The sequence below is a fragment of the Branchiostoma lanceolatum genome, chromosome 4 (assembly GCF_035083965.1).
Source record: "Branchiostoma lanceolatum isolate klBraLanc5 chromosome 4, klBraLanc5.hap2, whole genome shotgun sequence".
NCBI lineage: Eukaryota > Metazoa > Chordata > Leptocardii > Amphioxiformes > Branchiostomatidae > Branchiostoma > Branchiostoma lanceolatum.
The window spans coordinates 27,202,254-27,229,351 of record NC_089725.1 but is presented as its reverse complement, the minus strand read 5'-3'; the positions used below and the strand labels follow the sequence as shown (position 1 = coordinate 27,229,351).

At 42.5% G+C, this 27,098-nt stretch overlaps 2 protein-coding genes and 1 long non-coding RNA gene across 3 annotated transcripts in view; 1 reads left to right on the top strand and 2 right to left on the bottom strand.

Annotated features, from left to right (window-relative positions):
• Nucleotides 1-27,098, top strand: part of LOC136433772 (MAP3K12-binding inhibitory protein 1-like) — a 62,265-nt gene that overhangs the window by 26,762 nt on the left and 8,405 nt on the right. The window lies entirely within an intron of this gene.
• Nucleotides 2,393-6,278, bottom strand: LOC136433760 (uncharacterized). Its single transcript, XR_010755657.1, has 3 exons — nt 4,892-6,278; nt 3,212-3,332; nt 2,393-2,887 (listed from the first exon to the last, which is right to left on the bottom strand). It is a non-coding gene; the product is annotated as an uncharacterized lncRNA (long non-coding RNA).
• Nucleotides 19,165-27,082, bottom strand: LOC136433764 (protein C-mannosyl-transferase DPY19L1-like). Its single transcript, XM_066426254.1, has 3 exons — nt 26,587-27,082; nt 24,830-24,917; nt 19,165-22,744 (listed from the first exon to the last, which is right to left on the bottom strand). Exons 1-3 carry the CDS (start codon nt 26,733-26,735, stop codon nt 20,840-20,842), a joined length of 2,142 nt encoding a protein of 713 aa, XP_066282351.1. The 5' UTR covers nt 26,736-27,082; the 3' UTR covers nt 19,165-20,839.

The following is a 27,098-nucleotide window of genomic DNA, read 5'->3' as shown; positions in this document are numbered from 1 at the left end:
GAGGTATTCTAGTCTAATTCTACGTCCCTTTTTATCTCTTCCGGCCTCCCTTCGCTTCTGAGAAGGAGATGACTCCCGACATGCGACCGAGACCATATATGGACACGTGTTGTCCGTGCAGCTTTGACATAAATCGTTTAAAGATGGCCACTTGATATTGTCGATGATAGACATTTGTGCCCGTTAGTAGATATTTTACTGCCATGAAAGACCCATTCTCTCCGGCTCCGCGGTCCCGCCACAAAGCAGCTGGGAATGGCGCGTTGTGACTGGCGGCGTTATGCCTCTCCTACTTTTCTCTTTCTTATCGTCATGGCACTGGCAGGGCCCTTTCGAAAACCAGGAGTGACACTCTGACGGGGATCAAGTTGAAAATCCCGTTTCCTCTTTATCGGTGTTGTGGTTAAGCACAACACGCGTCAGCCTGTATAACGGTAACTCATTTATAAATGGTACACCAGTCCGTATTTTATACCTCTCGTAGCCTCTTTCTTATCGTCATGGCACACGGACCTTACCAGATAACCAAAAGTGCCACTCAGACAGGGATCAAGTTGGAAATCCCGTTTCTTTTTTATTAGTGTTGTGGTTAGGCGTCAGCCTACATAACGGTAACTCTTTGATAAATGGTGCACCAGTCAGCACCCATTTTCTACTAGTGAAAGCACGACAGCGTTGGGCGTATGAGATGTACAGGAAATAGATACGATTGATTAATGATACATCAAGGCAACTTACGTTTTTACTTTTATGTTATCATAAAGGACAGTCAATTTGTCATCTTGCAATGAGGTCACGTCAAAATGTGCAGCGCACGTCAGTTCGTGATATTTCACTAGCGTTATCGTAAGTGTACGTCAAAGACATGTTTATCTAGCAAAGGAGGGTATGAATGTATAGAAACAAATTACTTACGTACATGTGAAGTTTTGCCAATTTTCATCTTCAAGAAATAATACTGTGCTCGGGAAGCGAACAGGTAAATTTTCTTTTTCTCTATCTCTCAATACGTCTTATATATAAATGTGATATATATATATATATATATATAGAGAGAGAGAGAGAGGGGGGAGAGAGAGAGAGATAGAGAGAGAGAGGGAGAGAGAGAGAGAGAGAGTAAACGTTAGCCACAAAGTCAGTTATTAAACTAGGCAAGAAAGCTCAAGTAGTCTAGATTGATGACTAATCAGTGGTTCACAACTTGAAACATGTTATGAGGAAGATAGTGATGGGCACGAGCCTTTGCGAGGGCTGCTTTCGCTCGAATTATAACTTTCCAGTTGTCACCATGTCCCTAAGGCCAAAGAAAAAACTGTTGTGTTTCCGGTTACAGTCCTGAAAAAGTCGGTAGGTAGGGACTTTCTTTTTTTTAAAGATTTTAACCGAAGTGATCCAATAAATACACTTTAACGTATCAAACCCATCAGGTATTTTAGACATCACATTGTAATTGTAACGTTGGGTAACATAAATTCGCGGGGTACTTAAATTCGGGATTTTTCGAAAACGGGGTATTTAGGGATATGTGCTAGATGCAACATCAGTAATACCGCTAGAAATGCAAACTTGACAGACTAACGTATTCAGAACACTGTCTGAAAAGCTTCGATAACCATGCATTAGAAGTTGGCTACGTCAAAAACTCTCCGTCCTTATTGTCACAGTCTGAGGGCTTCGTGGGAGAATTATACTGCATAGTTGTTCGCTGGTTTATAAGACAAATGTCACATCCGCTTCCTGCTAAACACAATTATTTACAATACAACTTATTAGAATCTCTTTTGCTAACCTACAGCTGGACTCTAAGTGTGATTAATCATCAAAACGCCTCTTTGTTGCTACAACCAATGGCTACGGCACTACGGTGAATTTTCCCGCCGCCATATTCGTTACCCAGAATCCTGCTATTCGGCAGACGACAAACGTTTGCGAGGAACACTTTTTTGTCCAAATGTTGTGTGTGATAGTGGACTGATGGCGATATTTTCCTCAAAGTTTGCTCTTAGCACAAGCAGAAACACATGGACATAGTAGTATTACCATTTCTACGGCATCCAGGTAACGCCCCGATGAATAATGTACAAATTTCCATGACGGTGGGGGTGAACTTTGAGTGACGTTCTACCGACTCAACACACGGGTTGTTCCCGGAGGCCTGATGTGTGCGGTACGGCCGTTTCCGTGTATTTTTGGCGACGCCTCTGGGGCGGAGCCGTTTGTATAGTGCTGGGATCAAAGTTGAAAGAATTCTAAATATTCCACGCACGCATTCCCCAGGGAATTGGTTTTTGACAATACCTTGCGGGAACGGTGTTTGCACTTAACAGGGAGGAACTCAAATGTAATGCGTCGGGCACAGGAAAGGCGGTAGTTTTTACACACTTTTACAACATTTTGCCAATGTTTTTGATAAGCTTTTACTTCTACAATGTAGAAATATTGTTTGGCAGGGTATGTTGCAATGTAGATCATGATGCAATATGTCACAGCTTTTCATCCATATGTTTGTTAATTTCGAACTTGTTACAATAAAGGATCTTGCGTTTCGACATGTAGCTGATACAGGTTCTTTTAGATGCTCTCTGAAGACTACAGCTAACAAATAAAGGGATAAAGAAAGGACGCAGAGACAAGGTTTCTCGAACATTGGGCATGTTTTGTGTGTCGGAGAGTTTTTATCTATTTGCGTTTCTTTTGTTATGTGTATTTGCGTGAACTTTGCTATTTCATTGTGTGTGTTTTTTGTGCTTTTTTTTCATTTTGCTTTCGCGATGATCCTGCATTCAATGTTTCTCCTGGGTGAATGTTATCGTCGAAAACTCCCATTCTTCTACGATGATTCCTTATGCAGTCTGAAGGTAGCCATGACGAAGTTCACCCGCGGGCACTAAGAGAGAAAAGGGCACAAAATAAATCATTGTCATTAACCTGTCTGTCACAATATGGTCTGTGCAGCTATGCTCTTCCCCCGCATGAACACGATTCAGGGATTTGTTTGTTTCATATCCATGTATATACAACGCATTTGAGCCGACAATTTTGACAGAATTCAAGATAGCGCAAGAGAGCGCATGTCGTATAGAAAGGTTTAAAGTTATATGTTTGTTATTTACATGTATTAAGGAAAGACCTTAAAAGGACACAACATATGAACTGCATATTACTCAGATTAACAAAAACGACAGAAACACTATTGTCAATGTTGGCTTACCTCTGTAACATATCGATTTTCACGTTGTCCTATATGCGACGGGCAGGGGATAGACGAAGATAGTAGAACATAGCGTGTCCCTGACAGTGGTCCTGGGTCCTCACTACACGTGTGAGGTTTACTGAAAATGCAAGAAAAATATACACCTGGGAACATGGTCCCCTGGGCCGTTACTGGCCATCCAGGGCCAAAACTCAGGGCCTGACCTGAAGAAGGGGAAACAGTCCGTTACTGGAGTATACAATCTCGACAGATACAAATGTAAGTCCTGTCGAAGAGGGGCGAATATAACTTATAAGTTAGGTAAGACCGGAAAATCCCGGCGGAACATGACGTCCTGTAGATCAAACGTTAACCATAATTTCGATGTCCTCTTACACAGTGAAAAATATAACAGATCCGGTAACTGGTACATTAGCAACTGAGCCGGAGAAACATGAGCCAGTCATTATCAACACTATTATTACTCAATCATACAATCCACGCAACTAGTTGGAATTTGGACCACATGTACAGTTGGCGAACTTTTTACTGATTGAACTTAAAAGCACAGCTAACCAGAACAGACAAAACAACTGCTACATGGGCACCGTTACAAAAGAAGACTTAACGTTACAACGAGTAGAAATTGACAACGACTATAGCCCACTAACTTAATACAGTACATCAATCATCAATGCAACACCCCTACAAACAAATAGATCTATGCATAAAACAAAATACAATCAATCATGGACGAGTATAAGTACATTGTAAACGTTAGGTGCCTTCAAGAAACTGACAGCTAATTACCAATTGCCATACAATGGGTACAAAGAAAACAAAATATATAATACCAAACATTAATAGATACTGATTCAATAAAAAAAAAGCTCACTACCATCGGATACGTAAACAACATACCTTTTAATCCTGCACACTTGAAAAAACAGATGCCCGGGGAACAGGGTCCCCTAGGCCCTTCCTGGCCGCCCAGAGACGCCCGTAAACAACATGCATTTCTAATCGTTATACTACAGCTAACCCTCAAAAAAATCCTTCAAACACCGAAAACTAGCGAAGTCCGTACAACTGGCACTGGCATAGTATAAAACCAACAGATGTAGAAGTAAATTCAGAATGAAACTGATAAAAGTGCTACTTCTTTAGTACATGTACTCTTGACTCTTGTGTGACCTATTTCTACGGCACCATCCGCAACAGACGAAGAAATGTCCACTCGCACAGCCCGTACCCAGTACCCCATGATCACAAGAACACACAAGTTGTTCCAGATCACGTTAACGCACTGTTGACATTGTCGAAAACGGTGATAAATGGTCAACTCGTCGCTAATCATTCCCCATGTAACGTTAGTGACACATTGAGAAGCCCGTCACCATAATGAAAAAAAAATCAAATATTATTCTGGACGACAAGTGTACAACAATTATTAATGTATCAGAATAACAAAACGAATAATTCCTGATCTGTAACGTTAGCAGATTCCAAAATGTCAAAACAACGTCTAAGCCTCTCATTCACTCAGACACAAGGTATGGCATTAAGGAAAAGTGAAAAAATGCACTCAAATTAAGAGTCAAATCAGCTTAACAGAACTCACCAACCAAGAGAAGACGTCTCGGCAGTAGCACAGATGAACAAAGAAAACATCTACCCAAGGAGCACATGGACTCTAACCTGGCATTCAGCCTACCGTGGTGAAGTCGGGCTCTCTTTGGGGCAGAGGGGGCTTTACGTCCCACGGTAGTCTTGTGCATCCGGTAGGAGTTCACGCGGCAGCGTCAGTCAACCTAATGTTTGATGAGAAAACTTGTCCCAGTACCTGTTGTTTACGAGCGGGTCACTGGTGACCAAGCCAGTAAGATGCTAGTATCATCGCCGCAGTGACTCCCCTACCCCGGGAGCCCAGACTAGCACCGGGTCGCTAGCGATTTCCTACGGTGGCCCAAGAACAGTCAGCCCGCCCGATCTTAATCCACGCTCCGGGCAGTTGTAGCCCGGGGGAGCCGGTGCTCTCGGGCTAGAAGTCCCCCGGAGCGCGGCCGGTAGACTTCTAGCCTTGAGATCTTCCACTGAGAATGTGGAGCTTTCCGTGCGCAAGCAGGGACTTCCTCAGTCATGATACGTCAATCAGCATTATCATATAGTGGTTCGAGGGAGGATCTGATTGTATCGCACTGCTGATTGGTGAAAACATTATGTCTACTGTAATATTTAGATGAGAAAATCTAGCTTATTCGGCGAAAACCCTGGTACTGTATTACGGAGCGTTGGCCCACGCCAGCCCGGTGAAAGGTCAAGCTTGGCCAGTGACCTATTTTCGCCTTTGTTTCGGGGTGTACTGTTACAGGGGGCAAAATGTGTGTTCGTTCGGTCTCTCTTAGTTTATCAAGTGACCATGATCTGTGAGTAAGTAACTACCTGGCTGAAGATCTACTCTGCTCTACTCTTCTCTACATGACAACTTCTATTAATCTAAATTATAGGCATTAAACAATTCGAGGCTTCGACCCACATTGCGGTGACCATCTGATGCGGGGTGTCCTCCGCGCACTGACATTAGACAAATACACAAAGCACCAATGATTAGTGCCTTGTGTATTTGTCCTTTAGCGGCAAAAACAGAAGGATTCGCTCTCAAGTGTCAGTATACTGGAGGAGACAAGACTAGGTACATAATCAACCCTGAGTTGTTTTCCAAAGGGGACGAGGATATAAAAACACTTGGAATATAAAACATCCATTACCACCATTATTGTCATTTTTGGTTGTTATTATTGTCATTATTTGAATGTATTGTGATAGTATATTACTGACGATTCTTTATTTGTTTTTAAATGTACTCTGGAGGTGTTGGCCTTGTAAAGGACGCATCGATCCTGTTGCCAACACCTCTCAGATTTCATTCTGTGAAGTTTGATAAATAGATAAATAAAAAAAAGAAAACAAATAAGAGCGCACGGCCAATGACACAGTCACTATATACGTGAGCGTCTTAGTCGCCATGACGAGTAAAGGGAGTGCTTTAATCCCAGTAACGCTAGGCAGACAGTCAAGTCATCAGAACAAGGTTGATAGATCTAGGTTGATCAGAGTTGTTGACCTTATGGAAATGTAACTGGACTTTTCTGGACAGGCAGAGGTCTTAAGCTTATGTGTAGTTATGTTATTGTCCTCTACTGTCATGTTGTATGTCTTTGTATATCCCGGCTGTAATGTGTAAATATTGTGTAGACCACAGGAAGAATAGCCTCTTATGAGGCTAATTGTGGATCTAAATCAAACTCAAACTCAAACCTGGCTGCGACCACGACAGGCTCACTTGTTGAATTATCTTAACAACGGGCTTTTCTTTGTGTACGATGTTTCACGTGGAACACCGTTAATCAAAGAAGAAGCAGTACTAGTGGTACCATGTACAGGTTACCGATTTTTGTGCCTTCCAGAAAATTTGACCACAAACAATGGCTAGTCTGTACAACGCCAACTCCTGCTGTCCGGGTCTGACCGGTGTCGAGCGGCCGCTAGCTGCGACCATTGGGCGCTCCTTGGGCACTCGCTGCGGCCCTTAGATCCTACCTTGGGCGCTCTTATGACTTTTATGGTGCTCACCGCGCTCGCCGCGCGCTCTCTAGATCTTTGCGTCTTACTGCGCTCATTGATATATATTGTTGGATCGCCGTTATCGGCGCTCTCACCGTGACGGTGACGGTTTTGAACCGGTTCAAAACCAAACAGTCGCAGGGGGGATAGCGACCAGGACGCTCTCTGCGCGCTCCCTCGGCGCTCCCTCCGCGATCCCAGGGTGACGTTGGCGCTCTCTCGGCGCTTTACGTTTCCTTTGGCCAATTTGCGGTCGCAGAGAGAGGGCGACGAGAGCACCGTCCTAGTGGAATGGAGTTCAAAGGCGCGCCCCGCAATGGCGGAAACTTAATACGGTCAAAAATGATTTACTAGAGGAAAGTTGTTGTTAGTTAACGCGAAATTCTTCCTTCTGTTTACTTGATATCTTTCGGACAAATCAAAGAGAGACAACATTATTCGTATGCCGAAGTTACGGTACCCTAATTAGGCCACACATTAATTTGTTGCCTCTCTGAATAGCCTCTCCTGTTTTTCCCATTTTGAAAAAAAAAGGGTCGCTATTCCCATTCACAATTTACTCACAATTTTACTATTTGTTCAGTTGTAGAGACCTAAATGCCACCAAAATAGATTATAAAGGCCGGCACTTACCCATAACGTATGGTCACATTTTATCATAAGTTATATTTCTTCATTTACACGTGCACTGTCACTGCGGAAGCGTCTCAATCGCCATGACGAGTGTTTTAATCACCGTAACACCAGACAGTCAAGTCCTTAAAATCTTATCGGGTTTAGTATGGGTGATCTTGATTCTCAGGTAAAGAAAATGAAAACAAAACGTCGCTGTCTAATCTGTCTGGTGCTACGGTGATTAAAACACTCGTCATGGCGATTGAGACGCTTACGCCAGTGACCATGCAAGTGTCATTTGCCGTGCGTCCCCCAAGTCGCGAGGAAAAGGCTGAATTTGAACATTTGCAGTTTGACGTATCTTGTGCATAGTCAAACTTACATAACACAAGCACCTTGGGGACCCAGTCTTCATTTGCTTCCAAGCTCGCCGAGGATATTTCTCTCGCCTATGCGATCAGAAAATTGGTCCTTAACTCCCACCCTACTAAATATTCAACTTGCCCCTAACGTAGCACGTGTTTACACAACTGAAAGCCAGTCCTCTTTTGCCTCCATGAACAAAGGTTCATGCAAGCAATTCAGATCTGTTACGTATGTGTTGCTTTCAGAGTTCTAGTCTACAGTTGAACCTGGCGATACAACAAAGGAAAAAAGCTCCTCTCTCCTGACTATATGATCAGAAAAATCGGTCCTTCCCGTGCGTTTAACATTCCCACCCGACCAATTATACAACTCTTCCCTAGCAGCACGTTGTACACTTCTTCTGTTTAATACATGTAGCACAAAAAAACCCAGTCCTCTTTTGCTTCCAAACTCCCCGAGGTAACTTGACATTTCCACCCGACCATATATTTAACTATTCCCTAACATAGAACGGTGTACACATCTTCTATTTACACAACGAAAACCAAGTCTTCTTTTGCCCCTAGAAAAACGATAAACAAAGGTTCATGCAAGGGACTAAACTTAAACAAATATACCAACCTACCGTCTGTTGGATCAGATAATGTTACTACAAGTTAATGCAGCATGTCTGTACTAACAGCATTTGACCTCATTAAGTCAAATATCCCCGATTGATACATCCACCTGCATGTTTCTCAGGGGATATATCCTGTCCCCAAGTCGTGGGGGGGAAAGCTGAATTTGAACATTTGCAGTTTGACGTATCATCTGTTTGTTTCTTTAAGTTCGCATCTCACTAACCTACTGTACGGTGGTTGAGCAGCTGTTTGTGCATAGTCAAACTTGCAGAACACAAGCACCTTGGGGACATAAGGAATTTGGTATCCTTAATAAATGGTTCCCGACGGCCCATGCGCGACCTGACCGCAATATTTTGAAGATAAGCCCGTATGTAATGATTTCTGCTAACTACGCTAAGCAGTGCTCTATGTCTCAGCTCCCTTGCTATTCTAAAATGAAAGTCCTTAAATTTCCTTCAATTACCATTTTTCTAACAGGATTTATGCTGTCTTTATGATTGCCATCGGTAGCAGACCATGTTATATACGATTGACAAAAACGGAGCATATCAAAAATTACTGTATCACCTACCAACCTCTACTTAGAGTCACAATTTAAGGTGCTATAATTATTGATATCATGCTACACTGTACATCGATAAACATGTGGAAAGTGATGATGCACCGTATCTTTCGTTATTGGAATTGATAAGTAACAAATGACTTCAATTATAGCTCCAAGTCCCCTGAGTACTTTCGGTCAGCAACACATTTGAAATACCCACCTGTTGTGTTACTTTTGGCCTTTGCTATGTCAAATCAAATTATATATCAGGTACGTCATGCATTACCAATCACTTGAGACTTCCGTTGTTGGCACTATATCACTGACATAAGCTCATTATTATCAATAACACACGTGATTCTGAATATTTTTTTACATACTTTGTACTCAATGGCCTACCCAATGCATCAATCACGTGACACCACTCGCTCGTGCTCATTCAAATGTACAAATTGCTGTCGCCAGCCTTTGTGATTTGATATGAGCCAAATTACGGGCGCCATCGATGCTTTCTTCATTTTTCCACAACACCTATTATGTTTCACAAAAATGCACCACAACATTACTTATGGGTTTTGACTTAGAAGAATTTATAGCAATAGGTGTTCTTAAAAGCCCTCCAAAACGGCTGTCGCCTGATCTGAGGAGACATGTAAAATTTTAAAAGCAGCCGAGAACGTAACGATTCAGTTCAGAGATTGACCGGTTAACTGGTGAATCCAACTACCGAAGCCCTCCGAGAAATCAAATCAGATCGCTCCTGTCACCGTTCTTGTATGCTGTGCAAGGTGGTCTATGCCTGTCGCCAAATTCTGTAAGTTCCGTTACCGTTGGAGTAAGACGCTCCTGACATCAAGATATGCCACATATAAGGCGCCAAACTGTCGTTTTTATGACGACTGAAAACTTTTCTGGCTTTTTAAAGTAACAAATAAGAAGTGTTTGTTATCTGTTGTGAACCACCTCCCCAAAAGGAAGACATAACTTATCTGTCATAACAGTTATGAATGTAATCTCCGTTACCATCGTTTGATGCTCTCTGTGTTGTTAAAGGTACCCAAACCTTTTTATGAGGCTTGGAAACTGGACATATTCTAGTTGCCGCATTTGCGGACGGATTTCTAATCAAAAGTGCTCAAAAGCGGCACAAAAATAAGATACATTGTGATCTTTTAGTGTCACGCACCTAGTGTAAATAGACCGATACCATAGCCCCGCCCACCTCCGTCAAAACGTAGAAATGCAAAATTAAAACATAAAAATGTAAATATTCGACGGACATGCAGTCACTCTCTCATTGGTCAAACCGCTAATTGTGATGGACAGTCAGGATCAGTCTATTAGGGTTTGGATTTTCTATCAGTTCTCACCACACAACGACATCGTATGTTTGCTCCTTTAATGTCGATATGTAATGGCATTAGTGTTATTGAAACTTATCATGTGTAGGAATGATTAGAAATTTGATTTTTTAAATTCAAGTTTCAAGCCTCATAAAATGCTCTGGATGCCTTTTACAAGGCCTAGTGTAGGAACACTGCCCATTTTCTAAATGCCCATGCATACGTCCTTTTAGGCTACAGCAAGTAAATTTTATGGATGACATCCTCCGCAGACTCCAAAATTAATGAGATAGGGCGAAAAAAAAAAAAGGCGGGTAAAAAAAGCAGGATTCCTATATTTTTAAGTTTTGAGATCATGAATCTTGTTAAACGAGACTTGCGGCAACAAAATATGATATCACGACCAACAGGTCTTTTCTTCCTGGATTCAACCAAAAACGTTTCATAATGAGACCACCTTGATTCAACAGTAAACATGTCATACCATCATGGGCATAAATATGCAATGGAACACCTGGGCAGCAACTATATTCAACTGGGTATTCATATGGAACACTGTTTCAACACATGCCATCAAAGGTGAGCAATTGAGCCTCAATGTTGCTGGATCATATCAAGCAATTGCACAACACAGAGCCTTTGTCGGACATATCATCGGAGGGCAATGAAATTTTGAATCTGTTAGTAGTTCACTTCATTCAAGAACAGCACATTGGATTACATGTTGTTGATAATAATGGCACAGAAATTACACACTATATTACAAGAATGATAGTTGAGGGCTGCACAGTGTCTTCCTGTAAGTTGGTGAAGACGAGCAATCTTGTTGCAGCTTGCATACACAATAATTGTACAATGCACTTGTACGGAGTTTTCACAATTCTTACATTTTCAAATGCCTTTTTATGGCATCTAGAACGTTATTGCGATAGAACTGACTGCAGTTTGCGACGAATTGCATTATATTCGGTATGTTGACCATTGCCGAAGGGTACAAAAATCTTGTTTTTTTTCAAAATCAGGCGAAAATTAATGAGCGCGCTGATGTTATCCATAAAATTTACTTGCTGTGGTCTTACTAATAAAAGATGAAACGCAAAATTGAACATCCCTTTGAAGAAAAAGCCAAAGATTACTGTTGTGCGTTCCGTTACCGGAACTTACACCGGTTGCGGAAAATATATTACCTGGTGCATAATTTTTTTGCAATTGTGCACCACAATGTAAAAGCGTTTGAACTAGAATAGAAAAGTATGGATTCAACTGAGAATAACCCTTCTGTAGGGTTATCATATTCCAATATTCTACTATTTCTTCCAGATTTTGTTTTCAAATTTGAATTTTTAAAAACCTCAAGACAATAAGTAATATCTAGAGCCTTTAATACAGAACATATATTAGCTTCATTTCTCGCTGAACAGAATATCGCTTTCTGCATCAAAACGTCAACAAATTAGGGTTGCAGAGCTTTGTCATCTGCAGATGGACAAATGATATAAAAGTCGTCTGCGTACGACTCATTTCTCCTCAACGCTCAGGTCAGAAATTTAACAGGAAATGAGACAATGGGCTCTTTGTGGTTACTAGCAGTTAAGTTATCAGAGAAGACATTGCTCCCACGTACTGTAAATGTCAAGAAGATGATTTTTTAGTACACGAGTAGCCATACTGAGTACACTGGTACGATCAGTGTTTTGTTCCTTATTTATGTGACTCCGGCCTGCTTAAGAGAGAGAAATACAAGACAAATGGGCGGACATTTCTGCCCCAGTTGCACAGACTGTGAAATATACGTTGACCGTATCTACGTTGTAGGTATACATGATGCAGAAAAGTACCTTTTATTTACTTTAAGCAATTATACATGTAGTTTGCCAGTCCGTATGTCCCAAGAAATCAGAACTCGATCAATTACAACTTGGCGACGTACGTCTGGTGAACACGCTTTTTGGCGACAGTATGTAACTTCCGTTACCGTTCTTCCACGATCCTCCCTCTAATCCAAGTGATTTACTTCTTCTAAGCAGTATTAGTTCGCATTCACTTCGCAACATTGAGTATGTTATATAAGTTGTAAGAGGTAAATAATTCGAATCAACGGAGGATGTAACTATTTACAAGAACTATCAGATTCAGTCTCTGTTAAATTGCTAAACAAGTCAAAGTGCAAAAACAATTCCAGACATTCTAATTCTTAAATGAAACACTTCAAACAGTTATAATTGTCGACACGGCACTAAATTTGACAGAAGTATTACCAGACATACTGACTTCTCAACTATAGGTTTTGAAGGCGATGTCATGACATGAAAGCTCCAAAATTGAAATATTCAATTAATTGATGTTCAAGATTTTTGTCGCAAAAATATTGGTAAACTCCAAGGACGTCTAAACAAAGCTCCGAAATTTTCGGTAACTTCCCGTGATAAATTAGCTGTCATATTTTGGGGGATCATAAAAGGAGATGTTTATTTTAAAAATGAGGTAGGTGTGCTTGGAAAATGAGATTAAATTTTCGAACCTGAAAATCGCTACTTTGCACATTTCATTGAGAACGAGCCCACTATGTTATTCATTATCATTAATCACTACATATAACAATTATGTAATTGAAACGCCTTATATATACCTAGCTGCTATTTAAAATAACTTATACTACTTCACGATATAGATCTTATAGACATGTCTAACCATTAGCGGACTTCTTGACTTATCTAAATCATACCATTAGAAGTACTAAAAATATCCGAAATGAAATAGATCATATATAAAGTACGTCATAACTTGTACAACATATTACATGGCAATATTTACCAATACAACAAGTAACACAAATATTCAATATACATATACTTACCGATCAAAATGATAAACAACAAACTTTTAACACCAATCATGTCTCCTCATTATTACCTCCGTCATCTCTGTACAACACATGACGAAATGGTAGGCAGTATGTACAAGCAATTCTATCCTCTGAAAATGTTACAACATACGTACCAACGCAATAAAATCAGCTTTTCCGGTCAAAATCCCGTCCAATCGGGTCGTATAGTGTATAGGATGGGAGAACATGACCGCCATTCTCTGCCCATCGTGCGAGTGCTCATGCGCATAACGCTTCCAGCATGATATTGTTCCTGACAAGCAGATGTGTAATTCTTTCCTAAAGTTATGACGTAATGGGTGATTATTCCAACCCAAAGACTGCTGGGCAGCTCACAGTACCAACACTCCCTTAATGACCTGCCCAAAAGAGGAACATAGCCCCTTAACAAAAAACCTCCTCAACCGACAAAATCCACACTTTTCTTCCATACTTCACGTCGCCGGAGTGTTTTTTAAACACCACCCTTGTTTTTACTTGGACACGTCTATATCCATAGCACTCTCCTCAAGCCAAGGATGGAACGAATAGCTGCTGTATAAAATGTAATTAGCGGTAAGATATTCAAGACGAATCTTCTCTCCCGAATTAATGTTCACCCCTGTCCGACAGCACCGTCATTTTGCGTGCGGCGGACGGTAGTTTCAAGTTGAAATATTAAGGTGTCAGCACGACTGGAGACAAAATCTAACATATATATGATTAGTGCAAAGATAGTACATGATACTGACAGAATAATAGAAAAAAAGGATGGTTTATTGTTCTGCTAGATTGATTTCAGTCAACCATTATCGGAAAAATCCCGAATTTATGTTACCCAACGTTACAGATATACATTGCACAAGCACTAGTGTATTGATAAACCGAACAAAGAATTGCAATGTTACTACACATTCTTACATCAACTGTTCAAATACTAATCTGTTAACAGAGTATTAAGCACAGGACGTCTGTTAAGAATTTCATCACTCAGATGTCAGATCGAAAATTTGATGTACCTTGCTAGCAGTGGACCAAAAAAGGCTAGGGTCGACAGGTTTTTTGCTAGGGTCGGTCGGATAACCGGAAACACAACATTTGTTCCCAGGCCTAACCTACTTTTGCGACCCGTGCTTGACGTACGAGGGCCAGTGACTGCGGCAGAAACTAATCATGCCCGCCTAACTGTGCCCCAATTTCCACTTGGAACGGCGGCTTAAGTGGGCTATCCATATGCACTGCCTTGTTACAGATAAAAGTCGGGAACACTGACGGATGACGTCTGAGCGCCGACGTCTGGGGACACGCACCAAACTGACGAGTATGGGAGTCTCCTAATCTCCGAGCAGCTGTAGGGTTTGGCCCAGGGCTTTGCGTGGCTTTTTGTACGTCTTTTTTCCCCAGGAGAGAGGTGAAGAGATAAAAAGTGGCACCAATCATGCCAATAGAAAGAGTAGAAAATGCCTCAAAAATAAGCCACCGCAATGAAAAGCACTGAGCAGAAACCGTACACATTCTTGGGCGTCTGTTGCGAAAATATAGACGTATGAAGAGACGCACTACTGCAGCCTACAAGGAACAGTCGAAGAATATGTGTGCATGTTTGTCTGGTTGCTTCGGTGAACAAGAATCGTTCACAAATTTAAAAATGGATTTTGGGTAATTTAGGTTCCGGCGGACGACGACGCTCTATATTAAGAAATAAGTGCTCACGGATTCAGGGTCTCTAGCGGCTTTGTGTTTCCCTGTGTCCAGAATGATCTACAAATTTCCATATGTTTTCTTGATTCTTCTTAGAAAGTGACCCGTGGAATCAACTAGTAGATTTTGGATTTCCTATCAGCTTTCGTTCTTTGCAAGGGCAGATGTATTAAATTCGACTACCAAAAATGAACGGCTTGTTCACATGATCGACGGACATGTACGATCGCAAACTGAGGGCATTCTTGGGATAGCAGTGCACATGTCTTACAAAATGCAGCTGTCTTGCTACGATGTACGAAAAATTCCGTCATAGATACTTGTCGATTCTGTCACAGCTAGTGGTGCGGATCGGTCCGGCCGGACCGGTTCCGGACTTGTAAAACGTTTAGGTTCAAGTCCAAAAAAACCTTAACGTCTGGAAACAAGTCCGGACTTGAAAAAAATTCTCTCACTCATACACTCCTTTTTGTTTTAAACCATCTTAAACCTTCCTTAAATCGTGAAATTTGCACTAGAAAAATATTGAAACATTGCTGTTTTTGTGTTAATTACTGACTGTATATAATTCTGTATATATAGTTTTCAAATTACGTGTAAAATATCTGCCAATATGCAATTTTACATGTAACACGAAAAAATATTCCAAAATTATTGTTCAGGTCCGGACTTTCAAGTCCGGACCTGAACCTAAACCTCTGGACTCGAGTCCGAACCTAAACCTAAACTCGGGTTTAGATCCACACCACTAGTCACAGCTTGGAAATTCTATGACATAAAAATCGTAGGACGGCCCAATACGAACGTCACCGCGCCGTAAGGCAGCCGTTGATGAACTGATCGGTGAATTAGAGAACATGCACACAGACAGTTCATCACGATTGAACGGAAATTGGGGTTGCGACATCTTATTGAAGCTGGCCATATCTCACGAAAGCAGTTGGAGAGAGAGCTTTTGCCTTTAATATCGCTATCACTGTATCAGCATGCACGTCATAACCAACACCCTATCGGTCGGTAAGAGAACTGCAGATAGAGTTCGTCCGGCGTCCAGTTAACTAGCGCCCCCTTCCGAAGTTCACGAGGTACTGTACTCTCCAAGCAGAGATTGGGGGAGAAGACCATTACCTTCTTCTGACAGCCAACACAACTGTCAGAAAACGATATTGATGGGTACAATGGGTAAAGATAAAGGTGAAGGTAGTCCCATGGCCTTTTTGTGGCCTAAGAGGCGGTGGGTTGTTATCTATCCACTGTGCCTAGGGTACGGTATTGGAAGGCCGAGCCCATCGCTCTCCTCCCACCGCCACTACAACCTAATAGCTTCCCTTAGATTTGCAATACGTTTTACTACATTTGTGTCTTCTAAAAGAAGCCTATAAATGATGTGTCAGTTCAAACATCTTGACAGTCCATGATCCTTACTTTAGACATGTCAAAATGGATGTGTGCTCCGACAACGTTATACACCGCGAGTTCAAGCGTGTAGATCATTCTGGATCCAGACAAAACCTCTCTCATCCATGCCAACATTAACATGTTCATCTTTTACATTCTGTAATAGTCGTCAATGCTAAAGCGGGGAAGGGCATCCTGGTTGGAGCTGAATTCGTCTTTTGGAAGTGACGTGACACGGGGTCCCGTGATCGAGGAGGTGCCTCGAACATCTCAAAAGGCACTACAACAGCCTCATTACTCAGATGGCTGTAGTTCAGACGAATGACTAAAACCCATAGCTATAGCCGTCAGTGCTTAGTGCTTTGCCTACAATCGCGCCTCGCGGGCAGGATAACGCCACAGAAGAAGCACTTGTGGAGACCAAGCCAATTCCAGTGCTAGCTTCAAAGCCGCAGGTGTGTGCGGGCTTGCTAATGTACGGTGCCTGGCAACGGCAACTATGTTAAAGTATCACGCCATTCTGACTCTGAAATGCTCGGGAAAGGCCCCCCGGCGGTTTGGCAACGCGGTATACGGTAGTTTCATACGTCGTGCTGGCAAGGCAATGGTTATGTTGTAGGAACCCAAGAGGATGTCTCTTTGACAGGTTTCTGTGGTTGAGTGGTCGTAAACAAAGTATTTAGGTGTGTTAAACCCCCCTCTCACTGGACCCGCGGCACGCTGGCGGCATCGCTGCGTCCTAAACTGGATTTGTGCTACCCTTGACTTCATAATGGGAATATCATTCAAAACGTACAAGTATGACCAAAAAGACACAAAGACTAAAAAGATTTGTTTTTTGTCGATGAAATTCGCTGAGTGCTTTGTCAATTCGATCGGCCGCAGCGACGCCACCTGCGTGCCGCGGGTCCAGTGAGAGGGAGGCTTTAGTGTTACGACATCGTTTTCAGGTGAAAAATTCGATTTTCCTCACCTTGGGATGCTCACATTTCTTCAACACGAGATAACGCTATGCCTATGATTGAGTACGAATACCATAGGAGAATATGATTCTTTTCAACACAACCGCAAATGCATTTAGCTACCAGGCGTTTCGGTAACACCTGTATAGAACTCTATTCTTCTATGACTTATCAACCCGATGAAGCTGATAAAAGTATGCCTATTTTGCGACACTAGGTTAGCAGAGAATACTAAATGCAGTATCAAGTATATCTTTTCACACTGAAAGTTACCCGTATTTCCTCATAGCTCAAGTTATGTTTCCTGTAGGCGTGGTGCGGTATTGATAGTATGAACTTTTCAGAAACGTAATGATGTTTCTGAAACTAATATCGTTTAGGTGACTATTCGTCTTGCAGACTTTGAGTTTATTCTTGTCAATGCTCCCACTCTCGCATAACAATGTTTTAAATTTATCTTCGTATCAGTGTGGGGAATGACTAAAATCTTGGCTAAGAATTTACTCATTCCCCATTCCCAAATTTCAAACATGCGAGAGCGGGAGCATTGGCAAGAACTCAAAGTGTGCTAGACGAATATCGTTTGCTCTCTATGGCGCATATATGGATGATTCGTTATCATATTCAGCACGTGGTGTGGTATTCATCATAAGATTATGATGGTGCGCTATAAACGTGTATAACCAGACAGGATGGGATGATATATTAGCCTCCACAAGGACTTCCTAGAGGGTTATGGATCGTAGAATTCGGCACAAAAAACGTACATTTAAGTAATCTTTCAGAAGAGTGTAACATTTCCCGTCTAAAGGCAAATAAACCCCCAAGGTGGCCAAACTTCCCTGGCAAATCATTCTCCCCGTTAGCTAACTTTTACGACTTTCCAGCAAGCGCGAATTAGTCTGGTGGAGACGACATTCTTCCTAACCCCATCACTTTAGCTAATTTCATTAGGCACACAAAAACGTATCGCGGTAACCACAATGACCTTGAGCGCTCTACAGGGGTTCAATGGTCTCAACTGTAGTTCACACAAATTTGAAATCACAGTATCAAAACCACAATAGCTTTGAGTTTTTATGACACGATTTACTTCCAGCTTCATCGAAAAGGGTTTTCTTTCATCGTTCGTCTATCTCGTAATGAACATTTGTGACGGCTCGCTCGCCGCGGTTTTACTAACCACAGGACGGATTGTACACGTGCTTCTAACGAAATCTGATGTCCCCTGGGGCTAGTTAGTAACACTTGCTAAAGCTATGACGACATAATGACGCACGGCCTACCTTCCCGAATCCACGTTTCCATGGCAACGCAGATTACGACTGCCTAGAAAGTGACGTCCTAATTATACCTTGGGAACGAGCTGATTTCCTACAGCTGATATATCGAACCACGAATGAGCGTTCCCAATCCAGGTAGGAAGCAAAGTAGCCGTGATGTTGAATACGGGTAGGGGCTCGTTATTTCTAATCGGTTAGAATGCAGGTTGTGTTAAAAACATCTGTGATGTTGGGCGCTACGAAGTTTGGATTTTTAAACCTGGCTGTGACCATAATTTCAAGCTTAAGTTTAAAATGAAAGGTCGGTTGATTACTCGGACGATTAGTCCCGTGTGAATACTTTAACTATGCAATTAGTCTAGACGACTTACAAGTACAGGAACTCTGAGCAACCACCTGTCTTTCCTAGTTTCGACTCCAAAGGGGCACAACAACATTGACAAGCTTGTTTATAGATTTAGCCAATAATGATGTAGTTTTATCATATTTCCTCGTGGATACTGCCATCTAACAGCAGACTTATTTCACAGAAAAACAAGTCAGTAGGAAGATAGGATATAATCTGAAGAATTTGACAGCTATCCACTCCCAACCATCTTAATCTGCCACACAGAGATTTAATGACACAAAAGACGACTTGTTACCATTCAAGAATAATTTAATTCAACATCTTTGCCATCAAGTGAATGTTCCAAAGATACAAAACAGTACAACTTTGACAAATCCTGTCATGTACGACAGTGGTCCTTTGGTATACACGAAGTGATTCACTTTCTCCAAATGATCGGTAACACGTAACAGATGCTGCACAAGAAGATGAGCCTCAAGATCAGATGACATCTCACTAATCTCCAAGCAGATCTCCACGGTGCTAAAATCGTACAAGCTAGCCAGAGAAGCTCCAGTCAGCCAGGGAAGTTGTCAGGCACCGTCAGGAACTCCTTCTGCCAGTTGGATACTGTCTTTGCAACCGTTGGACCTGCTTGGAGATTAACATCTCACATCACATCACATCACTGAATATACACTACACAGCTTAGTGATGAAGAATCTCCATCTGTCATATACTTTTGGTCCCAACACTTTGGTACTCAGAACAGGGAAAAGCACCAACAAACACTCGTTTTTACATATACATATTTTCGCAAATATACATGGCAAGTACTTGACATACAAAGACTTCAGAAAACAAGCTGCTTCCTCATCAGTAAGGATTTTAAAGCTCCTTGCTTGAGGCTATACTAAAGGGCCTGTTTTCATCCAAACAAGATGACTTGACAAACCATGGCATACTTATCAACCAACAATCTTTTCTCTGGCAACTTTCATGTAGACGTAAGTGGCTCATTTTGCAACTCATCTAAAAGCCCCCATCTGCAAAAATATGCTGACCTAAACAAAATACTCTTACCACATTGTAAGCAAGTATTAATGTAATGTATGTATATGTATATTTATATGTATCCCCAAATTGGCCAATGATAATCGTAATATCATCCAGAGGGGAGACATAGATAAAACCGGACAAGAAGCCTGGCAAAATATCATTGGCTTTCATCACAACCTGGAATGTGGACATGCCCATCACATATACCCTGCTGATGTATCCTGGTACCAATACAATCTAACACACAGAAAATACAATGCACTATGGAAAACGGATCACACTACTCTATGTTCTAATCTCCCGCTTATGTCATAATCTGCTCAACTTAATAAAAGAAGGAATAATTCCTACATGCTTATCTACAACATATATGCAACAGGAAACAATCTAATTACCATCACATACAAGCATGTCATATATACTAAACAATTACAGATGGTACTCTAATAATGAATAATCTTTATGAAGAACTTCCAAACAAGTATTGATATTGCCAAGCATAAAATCATATTGCCACACCAATGATATAGGATACTGTAAGTACTGCAACAACATTTCATGCATTTACAAAAGAGTCATCATGACATTGAAGAACACAAAGCTTCTTTGAAGAGATTTGCCTGGCCTTATGGGCAATGTGGAAAACATACCAGTAATGGATGTCACATTATGGCTGTAAAATTGGATAGCTGAACCCTCTACCAAGTACTAGTAAGTGTTTTAGGTCAAGATTAACTATTCAACATAGAGAAAAATGTTTCTGCAAGCAAGGACATTGGCCATAGGAATTTCTCTCTCATTAACAGATTTCCATGTGACTCTGTATTGACTGCATCATGCTGCAAATGGTACAAAAATGTACATGCCAACGTTACCATCTTAAAAACTGCAATGATGACTGAAAAATAAGTGCAACCTCTCAAAGGACAATTGCTCACATATCTTGTATCTGTAAAACCTTAAGTACAACATATATCTTATTCTTGAAGAGGACCTTGAAGTAAGGTTCCGGTTTCTTCTTGACGGCGTCGCAAGTGGGATGTTTTCCCACGTTTTCCGGCTCTTCTACGTCCCAAATCTCCGGCAGGCTGCAGCCCACTTTGGTCCTGCGATGGCACCACGAGTGCTCCAGCACGAAGTGCGTGACCCCCATGGCCTGCAGGTCACGGTGCACCTGCTCTACCGGCTTGCGGCTGTACATGCCGTACACCCTCTTGGTGCGTTCCCGGAGACCGGCGTCCTCGTAGTGTGGGTGGTTCACGATGGCCCGGTGTGCCGACAGCTTGATGGACGCCATGGTGGGCATGGCACCCGCGAAGACCGCATCAGGGGGGGTCCTGGCCACCATCCACTCCATCATCTCCTCATGGGGGACGTTGCTGAACTCCCCCAGAATGCTCCACTGGTGGCGCAGGTTGGCGGACCCCTTGATGCTCATGGCCCCCAGGATGAGGAAGAGGATGAGGGCGTGGCGGGTCTGGTTCCCCACCCACCCAAACAGCTGCCGGGACGCCAGCAGGGAGGCAGCCAGGCACAGCTGGGGGGTGAAGAACAGCTTCAGGCGCATGATGATCAAGGCGAGGAGGAAGAAGGCCATCAGCTGGAGCAGGTGGTACACTAGAGCTGCACTTGGGTCTATTGGGGTTTCATCATCGTCCTTAGGAGAGTCCGATTCTGACTGTGTTGTGCCCGTCCCGTTCTCTGTTGGCTCCTTGTCCTGTGTCAGGGCAAACCATTTCTTGGCTTGTGGGAAGATGCACTTGTAGATGATCATGACGACCACCACCAGGCCTGCGGGCAGCACGAGGGTCTGCGAGAGTTCAATGGGAGTTGACAGCTGCATGAAGCCGAACTCCACCGCGCACGTGTACAGCATGGTGTGGAAGTCACGGTAGTCAGAGAACTTGGAGCGCAGGATGTTGGCGATGTGAGCGTCATCAGTCACATTCAGCACTTTGGATATCACTATCTTCAGTCCAATGCACCCGACTATGAAGACGATCCCCTGAAGCGCCATGGTCGCGATGCTGAACGTCTGCCTCTGTAGGAGTGGCTCGAAGGAAACGACAGCCATGACAGTCAGAAGGCAAGAAGCGTAGAAGGACGTCAACAGCATCTCGTTGCCGAACAGCAGAACGTAGCTGACCATGAGCCCCAGGATGTGTCCAGTGACAATGGCCTTGACCCTGTCTGCGGGGATGAACCCCATGACATACACCAGGAACACTGCAGTCATCTGTGTCAGCAGGGCAAACTGTGCAAACTGCCAGGGCAGGATGAAGGTGACGTTGCACGCAGCCAGGAGCACGACGTGCTTCCAGCCAACGCTGCGACTTCTCAGCATGTATGTTAACAGGAACATCTGCAGGGCCAGCATGGGGAAAGCAAAGCTCTCTCGGAGCGGAGGGGTCCACTGCACGCGGGTGCACTCCCCGTGGTTGTAGAAAAAGCAGGCCACAGTGAGAAGACCACCGACCATGCTCCCACTGAGATAGGTACCAAAGATGAAGAACAGTCCCATCATCAGACCATTCTGCACAAACACCGAGTTGACGTAGAAGTAAGCCGGCTCACCCATCCCCTCGCAGCTCTGTACCGGGGACATCCCCTCCCCCCGGTTGACAGTCCAGCACAGCTTGGTGGGGATCTCGAACATGCCCATGACCGCCTCGTACGCCCGGTAGGTGGCCGCCAGCACCACCTCTGGGTACAGGTTGAACCGCTTCAGCACGTTGATGGTCGTCGGATATTCCGTCACGTTGTCGTACATCACTGAATGCAGGCCTTCCAGGAAAGTTCTGGACTCAGCGATGGTCTTGAAGTAGGAGTAGTACAGGCCCTATAAAAGAGAAAGAAGAAAGTTTTGAGTTTAAAAAATGTGCCACAAGATAAACTGTTGATGGGGGATTGTATTCTTCCTGATATTATTGGAAACTTGTAACGTTCTGGAGTCTGCAGTGGTCTTGAAGTAGGAGTAGTACAGCCCCTATAAAAGAGAGAGGCAGAAGAAAGTTTTGAGTTTACAAAATGTGCCACAAGATATATTGTCCATGCATCCTTCATGATATTACTGGAAAGTTTGTGTTGCACAGGATATTTTCATTACCTGTTACCTCTCCTGTGACCCCCTGCATTACAGTTGACTGTGATACAAAGAAAGTACCATAGTTAGATTCTGTGCCCAAATTCATACCTCGTAACGGTGAGAGAATCCCAGCACCAAATTTTCTTCTCTGAGGTATTCGGGGGAAATCATTCAGCTTGAAAAGTTCTCCCGTATGTAATCCATTTCCTGGATCACAGCCACAAAAAGCAGAGAGCCAGGTGTCATGTAAAGAACCCAACAGGCTAGACTTAGATGGAATTCTTCAACAAACGTTTAAAAGGCAGCCTCAGGGCAAGAGCTTGATGTGGGATACTGAGGTGTGAGTGAAGTCTTTGACACAGTTGCATGGACAATGCACAAGTGATTATCATTCAGTATCGCCTTTTACAAAGGTTCGTCGAAATACAAATTGAGGGGAATATTTTAATTGTATCAACTTGCAAAGTAACTAATGTTGCAAAAAAATTTCCGCTTGTAATTGTATTGTTGTTGATCACACCAGACTGTAATGTTGTGGATACATCATTACTACATGTATATAAACATCCTAGTATGCAAACATCCTACTATCAAGTTTATTCAATTCAATTCAAAACAAATCGTACAAAGGCAGGGATTAGCTAACGCCTCCCTGAATTGTGTTCCGATTTTTACAAGTGTTCATTTTAAAATCAGTACAGTTTCATATAAAATATACCATTTACAATTACACATTCATATCAAATTGTTTTTTGCATTTTCATTATAGAGTCTTATGGCGCAGTACAGGAATGACTTGTTTAGTCGCTGAGTCCTGGCTGATGGCAGCGTGTAAGTGTTTCTGTTTCTCAGCTGTCTGCCTGTAGCAGTCGAACGTTGGAGGGGAACAAGGTCATGGAGAGGGTGCTCAGGCGACAGCATAGCCTTGAAGAGTTTTAGTGCTGCTGACTCTCTCCTTTCCTTCAAGGTTGGTAAGCTTGGAACAGCTCGCCTGCCCCCACAGGAGATAATACGTAATGCACGTTTCTGGACACGTTCCATGCTGGCCGACAGTTCTTCGTTGCAGCCTACTAGCAGGACGTGCCCGTACTCAAGGACGGGGCGGATAAGGGACAGATACACCTGAACCAGATCGGCTACACACATGCCTTGCTTACACAGTAATCTCAAATAGTGCAGCCTGCTCGAGGCTTTTGAAACAGTAGACTTCACGTGATCCTGGAAGGACAGTTTACTGTCAAAGGTAAAGCCGAGGCCCTTCGCTGTTCTTGTGACTGGAACAGGTTCGCCTCCCAGAGACAACGATGGTAACGCAGGAATGTTGGATAGCAAAACCAGTGTCGCTTGCATGGAGGCTTGCCTGACTCACTTTTACATCATCAAATTTAAGTCATGCTATAGAGATACACAGCGGTGAAGATGAGAATGATGATAGAGACAGATAGAGTCTGTTACAACGTCATCTCAATTTTATCCCCCATGTCAGAGAATGAAAGAAAGTAGTGTAAGTCTACCTCTTAATATCAGCACTCTCAAAAGGTGTAGAAAAGGTTTGGGAAAGATGTCGGGTGCTTTTAACTTAATGGTTCAAATCTTGCTTGTGACATCCTTTATGATGAGCATAACCATTGACATAACATTTCTGGCCCAAGCTTTCATTTCGTTCAACTACATTTCTCCCAGGAGACTGTCAAAAGGGCAAAAGCAGATACCAAAAAGTTTATCATACTGGTATCCGGTGATTTCAAACAACTGCAAACCTCAGACTGAGGACGAAGCATAACGCTTTTTCCTTTGCTAGTAATAGTGCTGAACAACAATTAGAACATCTTTTTTTACCATCTCTGTCCTGAAGGTCAGCTCTCTCTCCAGGGTGGACAGGTGGGAGAAGTGGCGGTCACTCTCAAACATGCTGGAAATGTGGTACCTGCAGGAGACGAGAAATTACACTTAAATCAATGATTCATGTTATGAAATGCAATCAAGCCAGGTTCACACACTACTCTCCTACTAGTACTTATGCTATGGTCCTATTTCCAATCCGAGGCCCAGCCGGGCTGTTTGCGAAAACGAAAAATAAAAAGTGCATATCAAGAAGATACACGATATATGGTTGGGATTATTTTTTTTGTGCGTTTTGTGTCTTTTATATCATATCATATTCCGTTCCTATACAAGCTACCCATCTGGGACCCGGATTGGAAATGGGACTGAAGCCTTACTAAGCAGAGATTTTGGTCATTTTTTTTTTTTCCGGCCTACGATTCTATGTTTCTCTAGCAGTGACTGTGATATCTTTCATTAGTAGATGGAGGGCACAGAATCCTAGAAATGGCAAAAAAAAAAAAAAAAACTCCCTTCCAAAACCTATGCTCGGAGAGTAGTTCACAAACAGCACAAATCACACTGTTGAAGTGTTGGTAAGAATGGACACTCAACTGTTTTATTTTTTTTGCTACTCCAATAATTTCCAACTAAAATCAGAGAAGCAAGAAATCAAATTGGTGTGTCATGGTCTAAAACCCTCTCTACATTATTTGAAAATAATCATGTGCATGCATAGCTGCTTGATATGTGTTCTTGATAATCCCCGAAGCTCAAATTGGCACGTTTCTATTTAACATCTCATCTGCAGTCAGCAGTGCTGTGAAAATACATGATAATAGGTAATAATAAACCCATTTCTCAGGGGTGAACACAAGGAACTAATACCAGTAACAGGCCCTGTGGTACTGCATCACATCTGTTACACATATTTGATAAATTATTGATTAGCTTTATCCACCATGCTTTTGTTCCAGGGTTGGTGGCCTTTTGTGTCTTTTCGGTTCAAACAGGAAAGAGATGCAAACATGTTGTGTCAGCTGGGGGGATGTGCTTCTTCCATTATAAAGGTGATGTAAAGGAGACTTTCGTCAGCAGAGTAGAGTAGACTTAATATAGGAATAGTGCCAACTTTTGTCAGATCTAGCACAGAACTAAATTTATTAATTTTAAATAGTTGGGAATTTGTCTGGTATTCTCAGTTGACACACGTGTGAAATCTTCCTAGGAACATAGGACACTATCAATAATATTCTAGCTTGAAGCAAGGAGCTTTCAGCTGATTGGACTAATTAAGGGTGGGCAACACAGGGGCGTGATACCGACTCAAATGTGATAAATCACCCACAAGTCGGAACGTTCTGGCAACGCTTTTAGTTCAACTTTTAACCTCCTTGGTTTAAACCTCCGATGTCATACTTATCAGAGGGAAAATGATTTCATTGATTGTCATTGGACTTTTCTAACCAAATGACAACGTAACGTCAGCTCCCTCGGAGGTACGTTGAGCATGTATACGTATGAAAGCCAACCCAACACCACATGCAAGTTCATTTTTAATATCACTAGCGACATGGAAGTGTCGAGAACAGGACCTGGACCTGAGTGAGGGCTACGTTGCTTTTTACGTGCGCCGTTTATGGCTAATGTGTTTTACAACAGACAGTATTGAAGAATCAACAGATAAACTGTGTCTTATGACAAACTATTGCTGTTGTTGAAAAAGGACACAAACTATTTTGCTACTTCTAGCTTCCTGTTCCCACACTTACCCGTGAAGAACACTGAAGACGATAGCGACGACACTGATGACTGCTACCCGGGCTACTCCGCTTCCAAAGCCCAGTGAGTAGGCACCGTCTGACTCCGAAGTGGACTTGGCTGTCCCACCTGGACGGACTCTCCTGTTCTTGACCCCCATACTTCTCTCCCCGCCGACTGAAGACGTGAACGTGACAGGACTCGTCCTTCTAGTTTGTGAACGGACTTTTTACACGTCGAACTGTGGGCGACACCAATGATGGAAGGGTGGCAATAAAGTGAGATTGTTACTATAGATGACAAATCTATGATAGTAGATATAAATCTGATGTATTAAATCACACAATAGAATGTAACAAGCAACTTCTATTACATGTGTTTCAGTAATTGTCTGGGATAGTTTTATCCTATAATAATCTTGGGAAGACTTGTACACCCTTCACATTTTTGGTATATTCCGAGGTCATAGTTCAGCCTGGATTTCCTGCACGCCTGCTGTGTTGTGTTGTACCAAGGAGGTTTT